Source organism: Ursus arctos, unplaced genomic scaffold, assembly GCF_023065955.2.
Source record: "Ursus arctos isolate Adak ecotype North America unplaced genomic scaffold, UrsArc2.0 scaffold_2, whole genome shotgun sequence".
In the NCBI taxonomy this organism is placed as follows: domain Eukaryota; kingdom Metazoa; phylum Chordata; class Mammalia; order Carnivora; family Ursidae; genus Ursus; species Ursus arctos.
In genome coordinates this window covers 69,056,501-69,073,165 of record NW_026622874.1, presented here as the reverse complement: position 1 = coordinate 69,073,165, position 16,665 = coordinate 69,056,501, and the positions used below count along the sequence as shown (strand labels likewise).

The window sequence follows — 16,665 nt, the reverse complement described above, 5'->3', positions numbered from 1 at the left end:
CAATGGGGTCAAGCGAACTAAAGCCCACGGGTCAAATCCAGGCCCCTGGCCAATTTTTTTCTTTTATTGTGGTAAAATGTACATAGCATAAAGTTTCCTGTTTTCACCATTTTTTTTATTTTTATTTTTATTTTTTTAAAGATTTTATTTATTTATGTGACAGAGAGACAGCCAGCGAGAGAGGGAACACAGCAGGGGAGTGGGAGAGGAAGAAGCAGGCTCCTAGCCGAGGAGCCCCATGTGGGACTCGATCCCGGAACACGGAACGCCGGGATCACGCCCTGAGCCGAAGGCAGACGCTTAACGACTGTGCTACCCAGGCGCCCCTGTTTTCACCATTTTAAAGTGTACAATTCAGGGGATGCCTGGCTGGCTCATTTGGTGGAGCATGTGACTTTTGATTTTGGGGTCATGAGTTCAAGCCCCACATTGATTGTTGAGGCTACTTAAAAAATAAAAATAAAATAACGTTTCAAGTGTACAATTCAGTGGCATTAATTACATTCTCAATGTTGTGCAACCATCAGTATTTCCAAAATTTTCCGTCACCCCAAACAGAAACACCATCCTCATTAAGCAATAACTCCTCCATTTTCCTCCCCCCCCCCGCCTCCCCCCCACCCCAGGAACCTCTGATCTACTTTCTGTCTCAGTGAATTTGCCTATCCTAGGTAATTCATGCCTCCGGAAGCATACAATATGTGATCTTTTGTATCCTGGCTTATTTTACTTATCACGTTTTCAAGGTTCATCTATGTTGTAATATATATTAACACTTCATTCCTTTTTAAGGCTAAATAATATTCCATTGTATGGATAGACCACATTTTGTTCATCCACTCATCAGTTGAGGGACAGTAGGTGGTTTGTACCTTTGGCTACTGTGAATAATGCTGCTATGAACACTGGTACACAATTACCTGTTGGAGTCCCTGTTTTCATTCTTTTGGGTATATACCTAGGAGCGGAACTGCTGGGTAATATTATAACCTCTGCCAGGTTTTGTATGGCCCTTGAACTAAGAATGGTATGATCCCCACAAGGTGTTCACATCCTAATCAGTGGAACCTGTAAGTTACCTTATGTGGCAAAAGGGCCTTTGAAGATACAACTAAGGCAAGGATCTTGAGATGGGGAAATTATTCTGAATTATTCTGGATTATCTGGGTGGGCCCAAGGTCATCATAAAAGAGGCAGAGTGGGGGTGGGGGGGTCAGAGCCTGAGAAGGAGATACGGTAATAGAAGCAGAGGATTGGAGTGAGCCGCTAGAGTGGGGTCACCAGCCAAGAAACATGGGCAGCCTCTAGAAGCTGGAAAAGGTAAGGAAAGGAGTCTCCCCAAGAGCTTTCAGAAGGAACACAGCCCTGCTGACAATAGGATTTTATTTTTTAATAATTTTTAAAAATGATTTTTTAAAAAGATTTTATTTGTCAGAAAGTGAGAGAGCGGGGCGCCTGGGTGGCACAGCAGTTAAGCGTCTGCCTTCGGCTCAGGGCGTGATCCCGGCATGATGGGATCGAGCCCCACATCAGGCTCTTCCGCTATGAGCCTGCTTCTTCCTCTCCCACTCCCCCTGCTTGTGTTCCCTCTCTCCCTGGCTGTCTCTATCTCTGTCAAATAAATAAATAAAATCTTAAAAAAAAAAAAAAAAGAAAAGAAAGTGAGAGAGCACAAGCAGGGGGAGTGGCAGGCAGAGGGAGAAGCAGGCTCCCCATTGAGCAGGACCCTGGGATCATGATCTGAGCCAAAGGCAGACACTTAACTGACTGAGCCACCCAGGCATCCCCAACAGCAGGATTTTAGTCAAATATAACTCTTTTGGACTTCTGACCTCCAGAGAATACATTTGTATTGGTTTAAGCCAGGAACTTTCTGTTAATTTGTTACAGTAGCAATGGGAAACTATTACAAATAACTTTTACATGCCCTTTAGGGGAAAACTTTGCTGACCCCTAATTTAGAGCAAGGTGACGCAGAGAATTAGCGATGGAGGCTCTAAGGGATTTTGCAGGGGGCACAGCAGACAGTTTGAGAGTCTTGGGAATAGGGACAGCCTGGAGTTTGAGGAAGTCTTGTGTCACTTTGGGAAAGAGGGCTAAGTGTTGGGAGGGAGTGGGAGTGGGGTGGTGGGGGCTGCCATGGTATTTCAGGCCTTTGGGGAGGAGTGGCTGAGCCACCACGGGGGGAGGTGGTGGTAGTTTGGCACCTTAGCAGAAATGGGGAGACTGGTCTGAGTGACAGGGCGCTCAGGGGGAACCAGGCTCGACCAAGGCAGTTGTGTAAGAGAGCACTTCTCCCTGCTCTCATTCATTCATTCCTTCATTCATCCATTCAGGCACTATAGACCTGACTCCGTGTGTACAGTTATGTGGCCCTGTATCCTATTTGCTCCCCAGAAGTCATCATTTCCTGAGCACATTTCCTGTCCCTACAATGAGGCTTTCCAGGGACTGGGTTCTGTACTTAAACAGGTTGCTTTAAGGATCGGAAAACATGAATGCAAAAATCTACAAGGTTGTCGCAAAATCTAGTAACAATAATAGTTCCTAAAGTAACAGTAACTCTTGTTATTAGTAGGAATATTTTAATTAGGAGGCACGATTTGGGCGGAACCTTGGAGGCGGATGGGATTGGGAAAGGCGGTGGGCAGGAGGGAGGACATTCCAAGGCAGGCGTGGTCTTCCTGAGCCAGGGGCCAACCCTCCAGGAGCCAGGGGAGGGGACGTGCGAGGGAGGACGGAAGCTGGCCGCACAGCGTCCCTCCCTCTCCGCCCCGGGCCTTCACCCGTAGTAGAGAGCGCACCCTGGCGGAGGAGCAGGTCCCGCACTGGCTTAGCCATGAATGAGAAGCTTCGGCCCTCTGCCTCTTGCTGTCCAGCTTCCCCGCCCAGGGGGAAAGTGGGAGGGTGGGTAATAGGGGGTACCCGGCGGCAGCCACCAGATCTCCGGGCCGCGCTGGAAGCCTGCCCCCGGGGCCGCTGCAGTCCTGGCCCGCCTCCACCCTTCACTCCCCACGGGGGCCCCCTTTTCCTAAGGCAGCCCCAGGATCCGAGGCGGCCGGCGCGCTCCTCTTTGCTTCCTCCTCCCCGGCTCCGGGATTCCCAGGCTCCGGAGCCCGGGCTGGGCGGCCAACTGGGCAGGCAGGGAGGGAGGGGGCTGGCTGGCCTCCGAAGTCGGCCCCAAGTTACATGTGGGAAGAGGTGGCTGTGACGCAAGTTTCCAGGGGGCCCTGGGCTCGGAGGGAGCGTGCCAGAGCGGCTCCTCTCCGTGCAGCTGCAACCGTGAAAAAGAAAAAGCCCCGAGCAGCACTCCAGGCCGCCTAAGCCGTCTTCGTCGGGCCCAGCTGCACGCCTTCTGTCCCCAAGGGCCGCCGAGCGCGGAGACCCTGCACCGGGCAGTCCCTGCTGGACCCCGGACGCACGGGCTAGGCTCCCTCGCGGTGGCTGGCCTTTTTTTTTTTTTTTTTTGCAACGCTTGCCAACCTGTCAGCTGATGGACCTCATCACCCATAGTGGCGCATGTAGCTCGGCCGCAGCTCGCTCCATTCACGCCGCGCCCCCGCAGCCGGCCCACTGCCCCCGGCTCCTGGTGCCGGGGGGTAGGCCTGCAGACCCTGGCCGCAACCGGCCCCCGGGGGCCGGCGCCCCTCTCGCCCCGGCCTCGCGCCGCCCGGGGGGCGCTGCAAATAGTCCTTTGTTTACATGCAATTCCTTACTCCGCGGAAGGAGGCCGGGGGAGTGCTGAGTTTTCACCAGCTGTTTCCCGCCTTGAAACAGACATCTGATCAGCTGCAAACACACACACACATACACACGCCCGGGGAGGCAGGCCGGAGAGACCTCCCTCCCGCCCCTCCCGCCCGCCTCCCTCCCCTCGCCGCCGCCGCCGCCGCCGCCAGCATCTGGGACCGGCCGTTTCTGCACCTCCGTCCGGCGCTGCCCTTTGATTCGGATTTCCATCTTGCATTCTCCGGCGGACCGCGGGACCCGGCTCGTGCAGAGGAGGGGGGCCGATCGCTATGGAGTATTTCATGGTGCCCACTCAGAAGGTGCCCTCTTTGCAACATTTCAGGAAAACAGAGAAAGAAGTGATAGGAGGGCTCTGTAGGTGTGTACTCCTCCTCCCCCCCCACCCCCTTCCCATGATTGCAGCCCCCGGCCAGCCCGCCCGGGCTGGCGCGCGTGTGCGCACGCATGGCCCGCGCTGCCGACCCCGCTCGCCTTTCTTAGCCGCCGGGGCGACTACAGCTCCGCTCGCCGGGCTTGCGCCGCCGGGGGACCCTCCTCCCCCGGAACGTGGGGCCCCCAAGCGGCCCCGGTCACTTTTGTCCGCTGCAGGCGGGCGAGTCGCGACGTTTGTAAATTGCAAACAGACCCACGTGGTTCTGCAGCAGTCCCGGCCATGCTTGGTGCTGGTGGCTTTCCCCCCCGCGCTTCCTCCTCCCCCCTCCCGCGGCGGCTTCCTTCCTCTCCCTCCTTCTTCGCTGTCTCTGGGTGCCTCCCTCCAAGGGAGTTTGGGGGGCCCGGGCCGCGCGTGGGGCCGCGGCGCGGGCGGCTACAATGCAGCCACGCCGCGGCTCTGGGAGCGGGGGGGGGGGGAGGATCGAGGAGCTGGGTGATGTGTTTGCAGGGAGCGGGGCTGCTGCGGGGTTGGGGGGCGTGCTCGAGAGGGGGTGCGCGAATGGGTGGGACCCGGGAGGCCGGCGCTACCGGCCGCGGACTCCGGCACGTTGGCCGCCGCTCGCCTGCTTGCCGCCCGCGCCCGGGCGCTGTTTACTAGCGAGGCCTGGACGTGACTCTGCAGCCCTCTTGGAGTAGGCGGACCTCGGCGCGCCGCCTCTCGGGAGCTGTAGTTCCCCGTGCCCCGCCGGTGCGGCATTGTGGGAGTTGTAGGCGCGCCCGGGCCACGCTTTCCTCGCACAAAGCTCTGCTCCCGAGGGCTGGATGGGCCAGGCAGGCCCGGTGGGGGTGCTTTTTGGGGAGGGGGCAGCGGACGCCGCCCCTGGCCTCAGGAGGCCGCTGCCTCCCGCACGCGGGTCTGGGCTGCAAACTTTCCCATCCTACGCCCCTCCCCCCAGCCATAAACCGAAAGCGTTCAATCTCGCAGCCCGGTGGGTGCGTGGGTGGGTAATCCCAGGTCCGCGGCCCTCCCCCGGGGCCACTTCCCAAGTTTGGCCTGGGTTGCTCCAGATCCACCCTTTATCAAGGGGTGATGGGTGCATGTACTACTCGCATGCCGTTCCCCTGGACACTTGTTAAAATGCACATGCCCGCAACTCCGATGGCCAGGAGAAGGGCCTTGGCATCTGCACTGACCACGGCCCGGGGGACATGGCAGTGCTGCGTCTAGGGCTCTCCTGTGTGCCCAAGTTTGGAACCTACAGCCCCCTTAACAGCCGTGCTGCTCCTGGAGCGAAATGGCTCCCTAGGGCTGGGGCCACGTGCTCTGCCGCCCGGGGCAGGCTGGGCGGGGATTGAGGGAGGAGGAGCCCAGGGCGGTGTGGCCCAGGCTGGTGGACACCAGGGGCTGCAGAAATCTGGTTCGGGGAGGGTTGCTGCTCTGGTATACACACACCCCCCACCTCGCCCCAGGGCTCCTACCTTAACAGTTCCCAAGTTCAGGATGGTGGCCACCCTGGGTGGTGGCCCTTCCAGAAGATCTACCTGGAGGGCCTAGCTCTAATAAGTAAAGAAAAAAAATTCTGGAGCTCTATTTAATATGTTTTAGGGACTCGTTTTGCTAGATTTTTCTCATTGAATTTTCACTCTTCTTCCTCAGTTAAGTGGCCTTATGATTCCCATACGGGATGAGGACACAGGCTTGAGAAGGGCAAGTGGTGGGGCTGGGACTTGAACCCTGATGCCAGAGCCCTGCTCCTACCCCTAGTAACTGGTTACTCAGAGAAGGGCTGGGAGGGATTGTTTGGGCCTGATCCCGGGCAGGCTTGGCACAGCAGGGACCTCTGGCTCCTGGGCCTGGGACTTAGTTGAATCCTCTCTTGGCCTCCTAGGACTCTGGTTTTCCTGTCCCTTTCCCAAGCCCTGCTTTAGAGGAGTCCAGCAGTCTCTAGGGGTCAAGTGCCCCAGGCTCAGGCACGGGGACATGCTCAGCCTGCCTGTCTGTGAGACAGTTGTAAGCCCATGCTCTGGGTATGGAGTTGGGGCCTCTGGGTTTGTTCATTTTCAGAAGAAGCTGTGGGGTGAGGTGGGATCAAGTGTGTGGGTTGGGTAGGACCTTTGGGCTATGTGGACTGGCTTCTGAGGCTGGTGGGCTTTGTTCTATCCCTCAGTGACTAGAAGGGCTCCCTACCTCTCTCATACCTCTCCCAGCAGGCACGAGTGTGTCCCCACCCCACATCACCCTCCTAGCTCGGCTCATGTCCACGCTGTGTGGTTTTGGACCTGTGTGGTCTCACTGCTCTCCACTTCTGTAAAATGGAGCACCTGTGAAGGTTGGCAGTGCATTGGAAAGCGCCTAGTGTCTGTTAAATAGCACTCAGACTCTTAGGAGCCTGTGGTCTAAAGTGTTTACCTGCTGCCCTTGGAGGAGGGAAAGAGACCAGTTTTCAGGAGGTAGAGACAATTGGGGTTTTGCACTGTGTGCTGAGTTCCTGATCCAGTATACATGTGGCACCTACTCTGTGCTGGGAAGCAGAACTGGCCCTGCCCTAAGAGCTGAAAGTCTGGTGCTAAAGAGTCTTGTCAGCCCTGTAAGAGAGATCTTGGGTTCTCTTTTGTTTATTTTTATTTTTAAAGATTTTATTTATTTATTTGACAAAGAGACAGCCAGTGAGAGAGGGACCACAAGCAGGGGGAGTGGGAGAGGAAGAAGCAGGCTCCCAGCGGAGCAGGGAGCCGCATGTGGGGCTTGATCCCAGGACTCTGGGATCACGCTCTGAGCCGAAGGCAGACGCCTAACGACTGAGCCACCCAGGAGCCCCATTGGGTTCTCTCTTAAATGTCACCATGATCCTATGAAGTGAGGCAGTAGTCCCCCATTTTACAGGTGGATAAACAGGCTTTGGGAGATGCGGTGCCTAAGCAGGGCTTCCACTGCTGGTAAATGGCCAGGCTGGTTTGTATTTGAACACAGTGCAGGGAGCTCCCTCTGAGGGGCCGAGGAAGCCATAGGGAGGGGAGGAGAGGGGAGAGGGGTTTCTGATGGGAACAGCCTGGCCATGGTTTGTTCAGAGCCAAGGGCATGGGTGGCACGCTAGTCAGAGTGAGGTGTATGGATAGAAGCAGTGGGGCCGGGGAAGCCCTGGGCTGCTGCAATACTTGGCTGCACAGAGAAGGATGAACGCCTTGGGCATCCTTTCCAAGGGTCACTTCTTCCCTGCTGTCCTCCTCTTGGTTGTGGGAGGAATCCCATGTGGGCTTTCCCACCTCTCACTGTAGATGTTGAGTGACAGGTGTGTGAATGACCTTGGGCAGTGTAAAATGACAGTTCTCTGTGGCTAATCTGAGGCTGGAGCCAAGCCTACATGTGGGGGTGGAGGCGGATGGGGGCTACTTGCCTTTGGGCTGGGCAGGAAGAACAGGTACAGGTGAGGATTCTGCCTTGAAGAGTGTGCTCCCTACCCCAGAGCCTCAGATTGGTTTGCTGGTGTTATTCCCAGGGGGCTGTCTGGAGGTGCTCTGGTATTGGGGTGGCAGTCTTGGCACCCAGGGCTGGTACCCAAACTGTTCTTGGCCGTTGGCTGCCCTTCTCCTGGAGACTGCCTGTCGGAGGGCAGTGCGGAAGGGAAAAAAGCAACAGACGCTGGGTGTCCTTGGACCAGGCTACCTTCACTGCTCACCAGGGAGTATGAAGTTGATGTGGAGGGGGCAGAGGGCCTTACAGTTCCTGTAAATCACGTTTATGTGTGCAAAACTCAGAAGTGTAGGGAACTTTCAGGCATTTGCAGGAAAATCCCCTTCATCCCTATTTAGTACAGTAGCTGGAAGAGCCATCCATTGTAGGAATCCCTCGTAGGTCAGCGATCAGGACCGCTGGTTGGCCTGCACTCTCACCAATCAGAACTCCTGGTTAGCCGTGATTCCACCAACCAACAGCTGGTTAGCCATGCTTTCGCCAGTCAGAACCCCCCATGAGTCAACATTCCACAGTCAGAAACCCTGGTTACTCCGCATTCTATTAAACTGTCAGCTGGTACTTCCAGGGCTATTTAGGTGAGTAATCCATTAGGGTCCTCTTGGCAGTCCCTCACGAGGAACCGCAGCTTTGGGGTGAAGTCTGTTCCCTGGGACTTAAGTCTGCATTAGGTTCCCCGGCAGCCGGTTTCTGAGCCAGGAGGCTGGGCAGATGGACTTGGTAGCGAAGGGGCCAGGACGGATAGGACGTTGGAAGAGCTCCTGCTCCCTGCCTGGGTCCTTCACCCTCCTTTGGTGTTGCCAGTTCCTGGGCACCCTGGGGAGAAGGGAGGAGCTGAGGGTCTCCCAGGGCAGAGATTTTCTTGGGCAGATGAGCTGGCTGGTTGGAGGAGGTGGGGCTGAACTGGTTTCTTTGGGGGTCGGGGGGAGTTGGTAGGACTTGGCTGCGGGGTGCTGGGGGCTGGGACGTGCAGCAGGCATTGGCCGTACCGTGCTCCTCCTGTCTTTCACGGTGGACTCGGGCAGGTCACTTCACTCCTGTGCCTGTCCCAGTGTTTGTCGGGAGGGGCAGGGACACTACCTCCTGAGGCCGTACACCGGGCTCTGGTAAGCGGCATCTGCTTTGTGCGCGGTCAGTGGAGGGTACCATCGGCGCGGGGGAGGAGGGCTGGGCTTTGGCATTTGCAGGTGCCTGTCGAGCCCTGGTCTGGCTGTCTGACCTTGGTGGCTTGGCTTCCTTTGGACATCTCTCTGCACCTCTTTTTTTAAGTAAGCTCTATACCCTACGTGGGGCTTGAACTCAAGACCTAAAGATCAGGAGGATCAAGAGTCATATGCTCTTCCGACTGAGCCAGTCAGGCTCTCTACCCCCTCTTCTTCTTCCCCTTCCCCCTTCTTTACCCCGCCCCCCCCCAAGGGTCTGCAGGGCACAGCCAGACCAGGGAGCCTGGATTACGTTCTAATCCCCCCCACAAAGGGCAGGCCAGCCACTGCACATCAGGTCTCGGGCCTGCATCCTCTCCATTGTTATGTCCAGCCACCCCATCACCTGCACTGTAGGGGCAGAGAAACTGGGAGAAGGAAGGTGCCCCTGGCCCAGAAGCGGGGATCCAGATGACTGGTAGTCTGACTCCAAAACCCTGTCCCTCCTCACTCTGAGCCCTAAGTCTCATCTGTGAAGAAAGGGTTGTGGGCCCCCTTTCAAGCATCGACATTCCAGGGCGCCGTGAGGAAACTGCATGCTGAGGGAGGGGGCCCACGCAGGCCTTGAGGGTGCTGGTGGAGGAGAGGGCTTGTCTGTGGACCCCCAGCTGAGGCTGACATGGACTACCTCTCTGTCAGGAGAGGAGGCCAAGGCCCAGGAAGGGGAAAGGGCGAGTCCAGTGTCCTGCAGGCCTGGAGTGGAACCGACGGAGTGGGTCAGGGGGGCCAGGAGAGGCCCTGGCTGTCTCCAGCTGTTTGCAGATGTGTTCTCCTGGATTTCTGGGCATACTCCTTTCCGCCTGGGGATGGGCATGGGGGCTTGGGCGCCTCTTTGAGCCCAGGGTCTCCATCGATGGACTAAGGCTGCCTGTAGTCCTTTTCCCCACTTCTCTAGAACCAGGGGTGTGAGCTCTCTTGGCCCAGGCCTGGACCAGGTCACCCCAGGAGGGCCCCTCAGGAAGAAGCCAGGGCTGTGGCTTTGGGTGGGGCTGGTGGCCTCTTCTGGGAGCCCAGCATCTGGAAGCCATCAGGCCAGGGGCGGGGGGAGTTGCAGGAGAGGGCCGGGAAAGGGGGAATGCCTCCTCCAGGCCACACACAGTCCCGCCCCTTGGGAGCGGTGGTTGGGCCCACAGGCCCCGCTGCTGTCTTTGCCTCCTGCCAGTGCCTCTGGGCCCACAGCCTCTCCCCTTCCACTGGCTGCCTTCTCTCTCACCCCACTGGCTGCTGCTTCTGTAAGATGCAGTCACATAATTTGATGGAACATTAGCGACTGCATGCTGGGAGCTTTGCTTCTCTGGCACTGGGTGGGCCTGCCTCTTGGGGTGGTGTGTGTGGGGGAGAAGTGTGTTCAGGGGTGGTTGGTCTGGTGTCTCCTGGAAGTGAGTGGTACCTGTCTCATTTTTGAAGTCTTAGGATGGGGTGTCTGGGGCCAGGCTGGGGGCTTACAGATGAGTGTGTGGCTGGAGATGTGGTTGTTGCGGGGTGGGCAGGGAGGTACGTCTTCCTCAGTCCTCAAGCCTGCAGTGCTGAAGGAGGGGGTCCGGGTGTATAGCAAGGAGCTCAGAGGTGTCCCGGGGACAGGTGTCTGCAATTATTGTCTGGGACCATCGGCATCAGAATCACAGAGCTGCTTGGTAGCCATTCAGGCTTCTGGGCCCCACCCCCACGTGCTGGCCATCTTACTGATGCCCAGGTGTCCCAGAGCATACTACTCCATCACCCTCCTGATTGGACAGGTCTGGCATCTTCTGCACCTGGAGGCATGAAAGTTACACTAGGGGCCCTCTGGAGATGAATTTTTATTAAAAAAAAATTTTTTTTAAGATTTTATTTATTTATTTGAGAGAGAGCGAGAGAGCACAAGCAGGGGGAACAGTAGAGGGAGAGGGAGAAGCAGGCTCTCCGCAGAGAGGGAGCCGGATGTGGGGCTTGATACCAGGACCCCGGGATCATGGCCTGAGCCGAAGGCAGACGCTTAACCATCTGTGCCACCCAGACGCCCCGGAGATGAATTGTAAAGACAGGGTCCCACCAGGGGCAGGGCACAGAGGGCACCCAGCCTGAGCGTGTCCATCTCCTTCCCTGCAGCCTTGCCAACATTCCACTGACCCCTGAGACTCAGCGGGACCAGGAGCGGCGGATCCGGCGGGAGATCGCCAACAGCAACGAGCGGAGGCGCATGCAGAGCATCAACGCGGGCTTCCAGTCCCTCAAGACCCTCATCCCCCACACAGACGGAGAGAAACTCAGCAAGGTGGGCTAGGGGCCGGAAGGCTTCCTGGAGGAAGTGGTGGGTTCAGGTGGGGAGAAGAAAGGGAGCCTCAGCAGACACTGCCTGCTGGGGTCCCTGACTTGTCCCTCCCGCCCTCAGGCAGCCATTCTGCAGCAGACAGCAGAGTACATCTTCTCCCTGGAGCAGGAGAAGACCAGGCTCTTGCAGCAGAACACACAGCTCAAGCGCTTCATCCAGGTAGCGCCCTGGGAGGCCTCCTGCTGCCTCAGTGCCCTGCCCTTCTCCTGGCTCCCTTTCCTTTGTTCGGCCTGTCCCGGCTCAGCTGTGGCCTGGGACTCTGACGTGGTTGCAGGCTGCATCTTCCTCACTGACCTGCCTACTTGAGGCACTTGCCTTCCTGCCTAGGCCTCAGTTTACCCATCCGTCAAGTGCAGAGGGGTGGGCTCTGCAAGGAACCAGGTGATTTCTGGAAAGCGAGTCCATTCTGCCTCCCTTTCTGGCCTTTGGCGATTTGTTGGATTTGCAGAGTGGGGCTCCCTAGTGCCCAGGACACCTGGGCTTGACAGCCTTGGGGGGCTGTGAGGGAGTCCTCTGACGTCCCTGTTGGCGGTGGTGTTGGTAGTATGGGGGTGTCAAGGCACACTCACTGGCCCCTTGGGGTCCCCAGGAGCTGAGCGGCTCATCCCCCAAGCGGCGGCGGGCAGAAGACAAGGACGAGGGCATTGGGTCACCAGATATCTGGGAGGACGAGAAGGCGGAGGACCTGCGCCGGGAGATGATCGAGCTGAGACAGCAGCTGGACAAGGAGCGCTCGGTGCGCATGATGCTGGAAGAGCAGGTGAGGCTCTTGGGTTGAGCAGTGTTTTACAGGAGCCCTGCTTTGTGCCAGGCCTACGAGTGAGGGACCCAGCAGGGAGCAAAGCAGTCAGCTCCCTTTCCTCGGGGTCCCTGTCTGCATGGGGTGGGGGGACATGAGTCGGAGGATCTCACACTGTAAAAACACAGCTGTGGGGTGCCTGGGGGGCTCCGTCGGTGATGCATCTGCCTTTGGCTCAGGTCACGACCCCAGGGTCCTGGGATCCAGCCCCACGTCATGCTCCCTGCTCAGTGGGGAGTCTGCTTGTCCCTCTCCCTCTGTCCCGGCCCCCCACCTTGTCTGTGTGTGCATGCACTCTCATTCTCTCTCTCTCTCAAGTAAATAAATAACATCTTTAAAAAAAAAAGGAAAATAAAAACACAGCTGTAATAAAGGCCATGTGCCAACGGTGGGCACCAGGGAAGTGGATTTGGGCTGGTTCCAGAGAGGCTGCTCTGTGGCTTCTCTGTGGAAGTGACTTGAGCTGAGGTCGGGAGGTCAAGTCTTGAAGTGAACCACGCAGAGAGGGGAGAGGGGTGCTCCGCACAGAACAGCATGGGCAGGGGCCTGGAGGTGGAGGGAGCACGGCACAAGGGAGGCCGTGGCGGGAGAGGAGATGAGGCCTGGCGGGCCTGGCAGGCTGCACTGAGGACTTTGGTCTCTACCCCGAGGGTGGACGAGCTCCCTGCTAGGGTTTGCTGCAGGAGTGAGTGGCCTCTTGGTGAAGGGTAGAGCTTGAGGAGGCCGAGCTCAGCAGTCCTGAGGGCCCTGCTCGCGGTGGGGGGAGGCACCGGGGTGTGGTCCGAGCCCTGCCCCTGAACCTGTTGCCTGGCCCCCAGGTGCGCTCGCTGGAGGCCCACATGTATCCGGAAAAGCTCAAGGTGATCGCACAGCAGGTGCAGCTGCAGCAGCAGCAGGAGCAGGTGCGGCTGCTGCACCAGGAGAAACTGGAGCGGGAACAGCAGCACCTGCGGACCCAGGTGAGCAGGGGTGTGCGGGAGGGGCTCGCACATGCAGCGGCAGTGCCTCCGGGCTCCAGCGGGGCAGACTCAGGGCCCAAGGTTCCTGGTTGCCAGGTGTCCTGCATCATTATTACGTTGAGTCCTTGTAGCAGCCCTTGGAGGCCTGGGCTTTATATTCATCCTATTTTACTGATGGCAGAATTGAGGCCTGGAAAGGTTACATTACATGCCCACTCGTGATCCGCAGTGACTTGGCCGTCTAAACCCAGAGTCTACACTCACAACCAGCGTATCTTTTTTTTTTAAATTTATTTACTTTTTAAGAAATTTTTATTTTCTTATTTTAGAGAGAGGGAGCGAGAGTGGGATGAGTGGGGGGAGGGGCAGAGGGACAGGGAGAGGGACAAGCTGACTCCCCTCTGAGTTCGGAGCCTGACTTGGGGCTCGATCTCACAACTCTGAGATCATGACCTGAGCCGAAATCAAGAGTTGGATGCTTAACCGACTGAGCCACCCAGGTGCCCCACAACCACTGGATTTATTAGATACTGAAGTGCTTGCTTGGTGCTGGAGCGTGAAGGGGCACAGGATCTCAGATGGCTGGAAGCACCTCTCTGGACCACCTTTCCCTCATTTTTAAAATAAGAGAGGGTGGAGCACGAACTGGCTGGCCCTCTGTGAGTGAAGGAGTTCAAGGGCTGGTTGGCAGCGGCTCTCTCGAAGCAGATGGTGCTGAGAGCCAACTCCCTGAGCGACAGAAGGACAGAAGGGAAGGGGCAGCTCCTGGAAGCTTTGGAAAAAGACTGAGGGCCTCTGTCTTGCAGCTCCTGCCCCCTCCGGCCCCCACCCACCACCCCACAGTGATCGTGCCGGCACCACCCCCTCCCTCCCACCACATCAATGTTGTCACCATGGGCCCCTCCTCAGTCATCAACTCTGTTTCCACGTCCCGGCAGAACCTGGACACCATCGTGCAGGTATGTGGCTTTGGGGACGGGGCATCATGTGGGAATGGGCCCTTTGTGTCCATCCCTGCGTCTCCCTTTTTGTGTCTGTGGTGGAAGGTGGCTCTAGAGAAGGTTTAGGGCAGAGAAGGAGGGGACAGCATGCCCTAGAAGACCCTGTTCTTCCCTCTTTGGGGTTTGCGGAAAGGGTTCCTTGCTCTCTGAGCCCCCTGGTGTCAAGTTCCTGCATCCAGCTCTTGGGTTGGTCCAAAGCTTCCTCTCAGCTCCATCTCCCAGGACCCAGGGTGGGGTGCAGGTGGCAGTGGCTGGGTGGGGGCCATTTAAGCCTCCTGCACAGGAGGAAGAGATGAGATGATCAGCTCAGTGGGTCAGGCCTGAAGCCTCTGCCCAGCTTTGCGTGGCACCCCTTGGGAGACCCAGTATCATCACAGAGAAAGAACTAAACAAAAAAACCCCATCAACCCCTAGAACTGTAGTTGGACATAAACCCAGCAAATTGAATAATAGAGTTAATAACAGAGGCCCCGCATAAGTGATCAGTCACTTGGAAATACATAAATGAGAGATGCTTGTGACTCCCAAGTGGCCCTGCACTGTGATCTCCGAGGAATTTTTCAGCTTAGCATAGGAGTTCGGAACTTGGGGCAGGCCGGCCACTGTCTTGCTCGGCTTACTTCTAGGCCTTTCTGGGGTGTGTGTGTGTGGGGGCGGTGGTGTGGTGGCTGTCCGAGTGTCCCCAGCTGCCCTCATCACAGCCTGTTCCCGCCAGGCGATCCAGCACATCGAGGGCACCCAGGAAAGGCAGGAGCAGGAGGAGGAACAGCGGCGAGCAGTCATCGTGAAGCCGGGCCGTGGCTGCCCTGAGGCCCACGCCTCTGACACTGCCTCCGATTCGGAGGCCTCGGACAGCGACGCCATGGACCAGAGCCGGGAGGAGCCAGCAGGGCACGGGGGGCTTCCCTGACCACCCCCCAGCCCTCCTCTCCCTTCTTGGGGCTGGAGGGAGCCGGGGGGCAACGCAGGTGAACGAGTGAGGAATTTTTACAAAATTACGACGTCATTTGGGTCTCTTTTATGACCTCTTTTTCAATACTGTAAATCCACCTTTGAGCGAAGCCACCTGACCTGAGGTCCCGGGGGCTGGGGTGGCAGGAGCGTGTGGGAGCACCGGGACACCTGGGGCTGGGCCTTGCCCCTGAGGCTGGGGGAAGTCGACACAGGTACCTGGCCTCTCTCCGCCAAAAAGCATTTTTTCATTTAAACATGTTTTTAAGAACAGGGAAAATCAAACAAAACCCCAAGGTATTCTGCCCTCCCCAGAGCCAGCCCTAGACCGTCAGTTTTTGACTCCTTCCCTCCTCTTTTTGGTTTTTTTCCTTTCTCCTTTAAGCACTTACGTGGGTTGGGGGTCTGGCTGGGTCGGGGCTCTCTGGGGGCCCGGGGGTTTACAATGCTTCTCGGTTGGGGTTTGCTGCTGCCCTTCTCCCCTCCCCTCCCGGCCTCGGCTCAGCACGAGGATTTGCCACTCCCCACCATCACCCAGCCCCACCTCTCCCTCCAGGCTTCCCATCTTCCACCCCAAAAATGTCTTTGTCTCTATCTTTTTGTTTTGTTTATTGTTGGTTCTTTTTGGTTTTGGTTTTGTTTATCTTTTTGTTTTTTGTTTTTTGTTTCTTGTTTTTTTTTTCTTTTTTGTTTTTGTTTTTTTTTGTTTTTGTTTTTTTTTTTAAAACAATTTTGAGGTCTTTGTGTTCAAGGAGAAGCTATTATATTTTGTTAAGAAAGTGGGGGGAAAAACCAAGAGGCCACCGTGCCTTTATAAAGAAACAAAATAAAGTTTGTACTTTGTTTTTTAGATTCTGTGTCTCCTGGGTGTCTGCTGTCCTGAGTCGCTGGAGAAGGCTTCCTGGACTAGAGTGTGGCATGTTCTTGGGGCCCACCAGAGGGGACTGGGTGTGCCTGAGCACGATGACTTCCCCTGGCTTGAGTGCTGTGTTGCAATGAGCAATCAGGGTCCCTAGACTCCCTAGGATTACTCCCTTAATCGTGCAAAGAGGGGAGATGGTATTGGGGGTGAGAGGAGTATCTCCCAACTCCTTGGTGGGATGCAAGGAGAGAATGAACCCCCAAGAAACAGGTTCCTATCTCTTAGAGAAAGGGCACAGAATGTTCAGGGGTCCTAGTTGTCCCTTGGCTTTGCCACTTCCTCATCTTGTGCAATCTCCCTGAACCTCAGTCTCCCCAGCTACAGAAGGTGGTGTTGAAGAGATCAGGTCCTGGAGTTTGTCTGCCAGCAGTCAGTTCCTCCTTGGGTGAGCCCGTTGATCTCTGAGCGTCAGTTGGAAGTCAGTGGCACAAGGGCTTTCATCTTACTGGGTAGGGAGGCGGACCTTTAACTCTCTTAATCCTCTGTGCCGAGAGACAGCTTTACAGAGTGTTCCCCTTGGGGCTCCTGGGTGGCACAGTGAGCATCTGACTCTGGGTTTCAGCTCAGGTCGTGATCTCAGGGTCCTGAGATTGAGCCTTGCATTGGGCCCCACTCTCAGCGTGGAGTTGGCTTAGGACTCTCCCTCTGCCCCTCCTCCCCCTGCCACACGCATACGTTATCTCTCTCTCTCAAATAGTTAAGTCTGGAAAAGAAAAAGCACAAAAAACACCAAAAGACCCCTCAAAGTGTTCCCCTTTTCCTGCTTTTCCTCATGCGCACATCTTGACAGGTACATGGGCATTGAGGCCAGAGCAGAAGAGCCAATTCACATCTCACCCACAGTGAATGCCTCTGGACCTGAGCTTGTTGAATAGAAAGGTGGGCAGGAGCCTGAACATTTTTCCCCCCAGAACTTTTAATGTGTG

The 16,665-nt window shown here is 56.7% G+C and overlaps 1 protein-coding gene across 2 annotated transcripts in view; it reads left to right on the top strand.

The window, feature by feature from the left end:
- TFAP4 (transcription factor AP-4) overlaps positions 1 to 15,669 on the top strand; it is a 32,193-nt gene extending 16,524 nt beyond the window's left edge. Inside the window, exons 1-7 of one of the 2 annotated variants that reach the window (XM_026520434.3) lie at positions 3,727 to 4,108; positions 10,885 to 11,050; positions 11,168 to 11,266; positions 11,697 to 11,867; positions 12,725 to 12,865; positions 13,672 to 13,824; positions 14,582 to 15,669. In XM_026520434.3, coding sequence (XP_026376219.1) covers positions 4,020 to 4,108; positions 10,885 to 11,050; positions 11,168 to 11,266; positions 11,697 to 11,867; positions 12,725 to 12,865; positions 13,672 to 13,824; positions 14,582 to 14,776 — 1,014 coding nt within the window. In that variant the 5' untranslated portion in view covers positions 3,727 to 4,019 and the 3' untranslated portion in view covers positions 14,777 to 15,669. Of the gene's footprint in view, positions 1 to 3,726; positions 4,109 to 10,884; positions 11,051 to 11,167; positions 11,267 to 11,696; positions 11,868 to 12,724; positions 12,866 to 13,671; positions 13,825 to 14,581 lie in introns of those variants that run through there. The other variant, XM_026520435.4, reaches the window with a different exon arrangement.
- Positions 15,670 to 16,665: the final 996 nt, after the last annotated feature.